Here is a 7536-nt window from a genome sequence, read left to right as displayed (position 1 = left end):
TGTATAAGAGACAGGTTGGGAAGGGTCAGGGTGAGGTTCATGGTTGGGCTGGGGGAGCTGCAAGGGCTTTTCCAGCCCAGATGATTCTGTGACTCCTGTGGCTGCGTCTTACCTCGTCCTTGTACTTGGTGATGTAGGAGTAGATCTCGTGCAGTGCACTCATACTGTTGAACTGGCTGAGGTGTAACCGTGACTGCTCCGCCAGGTACGCGCTCATGTCCTGGTCGCTGATCGCTGGCATTTTAGCTATATCTGCATAATATCTGCGCGGGAGAAAGAAAAGAGCGGGTCAGAAATAGGGACAGACAGAAGGGGGTGGGTCCCCACCATGATGCTTGCTGGGCATGGCCCCTGAGAGGCCAGGTGAGGAGCAGAGGGACATGTCACCATCACCCCTGCTGCTCCCCGAGAGGCCTCAGCGGCTCCCTGGAGCAGTCGGCAGCATCAGCGCCCAGCCCGGCCCGGCCCGCTGGGAACCCAGGAGCTCCTGCTCTGAGGGATTTCCCACCCTCTCCTAAAGCACACGCTTTTCCTCCTTCCCATCGCATTGGCTTGTCTGGCCCCTAAACTGCATCCACCAGAACCCTCCTCCACGCCCGCAGGAACACGTAAGGCTTTGCTCTCGTTGCCGAAGCCAAGGATTCCCCTTTGCATTCAACTAAATGACTGAACACAAGACAAGTTCACGCCCAGCCCCTGCCGCGATACCCCCCTGCGTGGTTGCACCTCCCTCTGCAACAGGCACCCAACACAGCCTACGACTGCCACTGGCCACGCTCCGAAGTTACAGCTCACCAAAAGGCCACGAGGAGCCTCGTTTTCAGTGAAAAACGAGATTCTGCAGGCATGTCTGCGAAGTCAAAGGATCCTGGGCAGCAGGGGAAGTGGCTGATGTCTCAGGGCACGCCTGGGTCAAACAACTTCTATGGTTACGGGACATGGTGTAGTTGAGAACTGTCAGTGTTAGGTTGAGGGTTGGACTAGGTGATCCTCAAGGTCACCGAGATGATTCTGTGTGACTCGGTGCTTTCCTGCCTTCCTGTGCTTCTCTGATGGCTGCTACCAGCAGGATACTACTTCACATTTCCTAGGACACCTGAAGATTTGCAGTCCTATCACATAAGCTGCCTCACTGATATGCTCCAGAGATACAGGGAAACCTAGACGCAGCTTATATGGCCCAGAACTGCAGTGGAAAAACAGACTATCCAATACAATATTCATCAAACCCCAGGCAGATCAAAGCCGCGGCATCCCACTGCAGCAGGAGGGTTACGCCAAGCAGACGCACCACTGGACCGGCTGCTGAGGTCCTTTTGGAAACCAGGGTTGTGTCCACAGGCCTCTATTAGAAAATAAATCCTACCCACAGCAAACGAGCCCTGAGCACTCCCACCACCTGGAGAGCCAGAGCGCCAGCCTCTCCCAGGTTTGCTTTCCTCCTCACGACTCCTCGCCCAGGGAAGTTTCTGGCAGAGTGATTAGCATCATTAGCATCATCAGCCGAAGGCTGAGATGGAACGTGGTTGAAGCACTTGGATAGGAGCAGATGGCAGCAAGACCACTTGAGGAGATGAATACGAGGATCCACTCCATCCCACGGCGCTGAGCTCGGCTTGTGATAAAACACACGGGCAGTCTTTACAAGGAGGCTCATTCACACCCAGAAAGGGATGCGAGAGGCCTCCTGGATACTGCCAAGAGCTGCGTCCTGAGGTGAGGAGCTCTGGCTAAACCAGACACCAAGAGATCTCTTACGCCACGGGAGAGATCACCCCCAGAGCGACGTCTCCTAAAGCTGACATTACTGCTGCCAGCGTTGAGGAGCATTAGGGAGAACATGCCCAACTTCCTCAGTTCCAACCAGCTCTGATTAGCAAAGGAAACCCATAGAGATCCTCCCGGCCACCCCTCAACCCCGCCGGTGAAGGCCCCTGTGGGGAGGGACTCGCGGGAGACTGGCTGAAGGAGGAAGCTTTTCTGGCTGCCACAAGATGTCCAGGAATCATGCAGCAGCTTCAGGTTCCAGGTTTTATCACGACACAAAGGATGGCAGGAAACCGTTTTTCTGATGTAAGTGCGTGTGGCTTGTCTTTTCCAGAGGACACCACCACAGCCACGACCCCGGCAGCAGCCCCCTGGGGCTCCCCAGGCCCCCCCACCTCCCAAGCCCTTCACCGTGTTCCTCCTGCCTCAGACTGGCAGCCCTTTTTTTTTTTTTTTTTTTTTCAGCTGGTGCCTGAACCATGGCAGCAGACTGCTAGTTCCACTCAGCCGCCCTCGCATCGCTCCCCTCCCGCCTCTGCAAAGCTTTGTGACAGTAACGGTGCCAAAAGCCAGAAATGCTGATTACGCCGTAAATCCCCGCGGCAGAGGAACGGCTGGAGACAGAGTCACACCCTGCCCGGGGCAGCTCTGCCCCCTGCTCGGCTGCCTCTGGGACCGCACCAGTAGTAAATGATGGCAGAACATCTGTCACTGGTGAGATCTCCCACCTCTTCCCCAGGGACACGCCACGTCTGGGCCAATGTTTAACTCTGGAACAATTTTATACCTTTTTTTTTCCTGCAGGCACATGCAGAGCTGAATATTTTTGTCACAGAGATGGCAAGGTCAGAGAAATTCACCTGATGAAGTTTGTGATGTTCCTACGGGAGCCCACTCCAAAGACCCCTCGAGCCCCCCACAAAGGACTTTCTCCTATTACAATGCAGCTCATCTCTCATCTCAGCCGTCATATTTCAGGGGCACTTTTTCTTCTGATCCAAGCCCTGTCTTCCTCAAGGGAAGAAGCTTGTCTTTGTACCTGCCTGCAAAGCACCAGACATGCCAACGGTGCAACAAAAATAACTGTGTACAAGCGAGTATCCAAAGGAGGATTTAGGCTACAGAGTCTCATGTTTGCAAATTAGACAACATAATGTTTATTGTTGCCTGGACATCTCTGGTTTGGGTCATTCTGTATCCTGCCTAGATGCTGAAAAAGGGAAGGGTCTGCAGTTAAAAAAAAACCCAAACAAACCAAAACAACCACGATCTATAGCACAACATATCAGCACAAGGGGAGAGTTGCATCAGCAACCTGAAAACTGCCGGTTTTAAGCTTGATCAAGCCCCACTTCACAAGACAGCAACATTTTAACGGCAGCTCTACTTGGAGGGCTTTGAGGACATCTCCTAGCTTTTCTCTCCCGAAAGGATAAAGCTAAACACAGCATTATGCCTGAGCACATCAATTTGCAATCAGCAGCATTCAAACCCCGAACCTTTAACACTGCATTAATTCAGCAGGACAGAGGGATGTCTCTGCTCAGGTCCCAGTGAAGGTGGAGGGTGTCAGAGGGAGTCGGGGGACCTGCTCCTCTCCCTGCTCCTCGGCACAGCGACGGCAGCCCCAGCACTGCCTCAGAGCATGTGCTCTCATCAGGATCCCAGGCGAGATGTACTGATGGATGAGAGGTGGGAAATGGGGAATTTTCAACCATTTCAGCAAAACCTGCGTGTATTGTTGTGGTAAAAAAAAAAAAAAAAAAAAAAAAAAAAAAGGCACTTCTCTAGTCCAAGGCTGACTTCTCACCGCTCTTCGAAAGCAGTCAAGGGAGGTGTCAGCAATTCCCTAGCACAGACCCAAGTTTTTACAACAGAAAACCTAAAAGTGGAGGTTGCTTTTAGCACTCCTTAAGCAAGTCATAAACAGCTCTGTCATCATTCCAGGAAACAATCACGAGAAAGCATCCTCTCCCGAAAGAGACGACTGCCTTCCACAAGCTGGAGTGTGGTCCCTCTTCAGACAGTGGCCAAGAGGAGACCCAGGACCCCACACCCGCCCATGTCCAGTGTAAGCCCTCTAGGTGAAGCAAGGAGCTGCTGCCGAGTCCACTCACCTTTCTACCCAGCTCTTGTAGTTGGGGATGTCCTTGGCGTACAGTAGTTTGTTGGAAGGAGAGTCTTTTCCTAGCTTGTGCTCAGAAGTTGAGCAGGAGTCCATGAATGTCTGAGCCACCACGGATAGGCAGGCATCAGTAATACTGTTCTTGTGAATGTCGAACACAAACTGGGGGTTCTTAATCACATTCACCCAAAAACGTAGAGGTAGACTGAGGGATGAAGGGAAGAGCAGTCAGCAGCTGAACTAAGCCCTGCAGGCAGCTGGCACACCCCCACCCCTCCAGCTGTGGAGCAGGAGCTGCCCAAGACCCCGAACTGGGCCGGCTGCTCCCCCCCACACCACCTGCCCCCTGCTCACCCCCACGGGGCCACAGCTCTCCGTGGAGGATTTCCTCGGCACTGCCAACGTCTCCAAAGGCAAACCAGGGCAGGGCAGACCTGTGGTTTCGCCGGGGATCCGCTCGCAGGGAAGAGTCCGTGCTGAGCCCACGGGTCAGACCAGGCGCGGTCCCTTCTCCCGCACCAACAATCCCTTCGGAAGCGCCGTGTGGCATTTCACACGTCTCCCGCGTCGGGGCAAGGAGTTAACTGGACTCCTCAAGGGACTCATTAGCACATTTCACACCAGAGGAGAATTTAGGCAGCCTCGGATGCTGGAAATAAAGCTCTCAGCTGTAGAGGCAGCCGCTCTCCTGGCCAGCCACCGACTGGATGTTTGCTGCGTGCCCACACACGTGCCACGTTCCACGGCTCCGCTTCCCGGTCCTGCCGCCCCTCTCCTCTCCCAGGAGCATCTCAGGGCCTCCCCCCATCACAGACCGTCTCTGCTCCGTCATCCCTCAGCACCAACACCCAGCGAATGCTTTTATCTTAGACAAAACACACTTAATTCCCCAGGACTTTCCTAATGAGGGTACCGGGTGCATGTACATATTTCATTTGTGAAGGGAATGGCCTCGAGAAATTAGCTCCACACATCGAATTAGCGCCCAGAGATAAGCACGGGCATTAGTATGCAGGAGCCTGCATGCCCAACCCCTGCGGAGCGGGACTTTTTTTTTTTTTTTCCTCCCTTGCCTTTCGCTCCTTCTTTTAATATAGAAAGCTGAGTTATAAATCAGTTCCAAGCGCTTCCGCGCTCTCACATCTCCATTTAAAAATGTTTCTTTTCCTGCCCTGCTAATTGCCAACAGTTACTGAACTACACAAAAGCAATTTGGCTGCCATTTAACAAATGCCAGACACGGGAATGTACGTACCCGTCTCCAGTAACAGCAAGATCAGAGAGGTGAAACCAGTGAGGCAGCAGAAAAGAAAAATGCAGAGGAGGGGCTCCGGAGCAGAAGCCAACGCCTGCTCCAGCCCTGGCCCCCGCATGGCACTTACAGAGGTCTCAAGTGTCCTGGTTTGGGCTGGGATAGAGTTAATTTTCTTCCCTAGTAGCTGTTACAGTGCGGGTTTGGATTTAGGGCAAGAACACTGTCGACAACACACTGATGTTTTAGTAGTTGCCGAGCAGCGCTTACGCTAAGTCGACTTTTCAGCTTCTCCTGCTGCCCTGCCCGGGAGGAGCCTGGGGGTGCACAAGGAGCTGGGAGGGGACACAGCCGACCCCAACGGCCCAAAGGGAGATTCCGTACCATGTGGCATCATGCTCAACATATAAACTAGGGGGAAAGCTGGCCAGGGGGCCACTGGTCAGGAAGAGGCTGGGCATCAGTCAGTAGGTGGTGGGCAATTGTTTTTCATTTGCATCACTTGTTTTTCTTGGGGTTTATTTCTCGCTTTTTGTTATTTTCCCTTTCATTACTATTTATTATTTTATTTTACTTCGGTTATTAAACCGTTCTTCTCTCAACCCACAAGTTTTGTTACTTTTACCCCCCCCCCTCACCCCACGGCGGGGGGTGGTGAGCGAGCAGCTGTGCGATGCTTAGCTGCTGGCTGGGGTTAAACCACGACAGGCAGGATGCCTACACGGCTTTACACTGACTTTGTTAGGCCACGCTCGTCTGAGTGAGGGGAGGGACTCTGGAAACACCTTCAGGACAGCAGAGATGAGAACTGAGGCTGACTCCTCTGGAGGAGCCCAGAGGATGGAGAACCCAAGGTGGGAACGGGACCGCTGAGGTCCCTCGGGTGAGCGTGGTGCCTGGGATTTGGGAATGGAAGGGCTGAGGGAGCATTGCATTCCTGGGATTTTTTCTGCTGCAAGAAGGCATGCAAGGGATTTACCCACAGCCCAGCCACAGAGATAAGGGCCTCTCTTGCCCTGGATCATTTCCAGGGACATATTTCTGCTCCCTGCGGGAGGGGTTGGCACTATCCTTAGCTGCGGTATCGTTACCCCCCTCCCCACTGCCCCTCTCCATTACCAGTTACTCTTCCAGGTGTGCCTGACATCGTAATCATTGATCTGATGCTTATCAGCTTGTTCATCCAGGAAATCAAACATGTATTTGATGGCAAGGGGCAGAGCGCTCCCACGATGCGCTGTGCTGAAGATGGTCTCGAACAGGTCATCCACGAATTTCTGCAGGGTGCCCTGAGGAGGAGGAAGAGAGAAGGGCCACTCAGCAACACCCAGTGCCAGCAGAGACGAGCCTTTAACTGATGGCCGGCCCTTAAACCAATTTCACTTCTGTTCCTACCGCAGTACGGTCTGTGTAACCCTACTGGGGTTCTCAGTGATTTATACTGGGAAGCAGATGCTGCAGTGATACCTCCTGCACTGCGTGACCTGGCGTGCTAAAAGCACACAAATAATAACACCATATAGAGCAAAAAAACAAACGCATGTATGTCGCATCACGGTCTTTTTTTGGGTGCCATTAAGGTCCCCAAGACCCGATGCCAAGCCCTCGTCCCACGAGGCAGGGAGCCACAGCACAGGGGAGATGGTGAGCCCAGTTCTCTGCAACCCTGAGCCAGTATCTTCAGCACAGCCCTCCGTTCCTCTCCGGGGACATCTCAGACACACAGCACCCGCTCGGCACTGGAGAAGGTTTTGTATGTGCTGAGGGAAGGGGAACCCCCTGTGATTCCCAACGCCCCAGGTATTTACCCTTCCCACGTCACTGATTTTGCAGCTTTAGCCCAAACACGGAAGGGGATGAGGCCCCTGCCCCAGGACATCTCTGCTTCACAGGATATAGGGAACAGTAAAAACACCAAGAGGTGCAAAAACCAAATAGGAAAATCCACTCAAGGGATATTCACTGAGGGTTTTGACACACAAAAACATCACCTCCAGCTCAGGAAAGAGACCAAGGGAGTAGCTCCTCCTGTGCTGAAGCAGAGGGTTAATAAAATACCAGTGCTCATGGCTTTTGGAGAAGCCAAACCACTACCCTTCCCCACGCGGGTGGAGAGAGCCAGGCGGCACCTCCGGGCCATACCTTGGTGGCCAACAGGCGGGTCAGGTAGATTTCGGAGACCATCTTGCTGCCCCGGTCGCCCTCCCGCTGGTCCATGTGGTCGTGGTTTTTCACCAGGTGCCAGAGCTTGGTGCCGCTCTCCAGGTCGGGGGTGATCATGGGGGTCCGTGAGCGCAGGCTGTCGGGGCTGCTGGCGGTCCGCAGCATGCTCTCTGCAAGCGCCGAGCAGAGGGGGATGCTCGTACCCTGCCCACCACCCCCCGCAGCCCCC

The 7536-nt window shown here is 53.8% G+C and overlaps 1 protein-coding gene across 1 annotated transcript in view; it reads right to left on the bottom strand.

Annotated features, from left to right (window-relative positions):
• PLXNA1 (plexin A1) overlaps window positions 1–7536 on the bottom strand; it is a 100915-nt gene that overhangs the window by 3987 nt on the left and 89392 nt on the right. The window contains exons 28-31 of the mRNA XM_026857529.1: window positions 7287–7477; window positions 6264–6433; window positions 3885–4097; window positions 113–263 (exon numbers count right to left, since the gene is read on the bottom strand). Coding sequence (XP_026713330.1) covers window positions 113–263; window positions 3885–4097; window positions 6264–6433; window positions 7287–7477 — 725 coding nt within the window. The remainder of the gene's footprint in view (window positions 1–112; window positions 264–3884; window positions 4098–6263; window positions 6434–7286; window positions 7478–7536) is intronic.

The sequence above is a fragment of the Athene cunicularia genome (genome assembly GCF_003259725.1).
Source record: "Athene cunicularia isolate RWA chromosome 12 unlocalized genomic scaffold, athCun1 chr12_part1, whole genome shotgun sequence".
NCBI classification, from domain to species: domain Eukaryota; kingdom Metazoa; phylum Chordata; class Aves; order Strigiformes; family Strigidae; genus Athene; species Athene cunicularia.
Note: the sequence above shows the minus strand (reverse complement) of the source record. Positions and strands in the feature narration are given on the sequence as shown.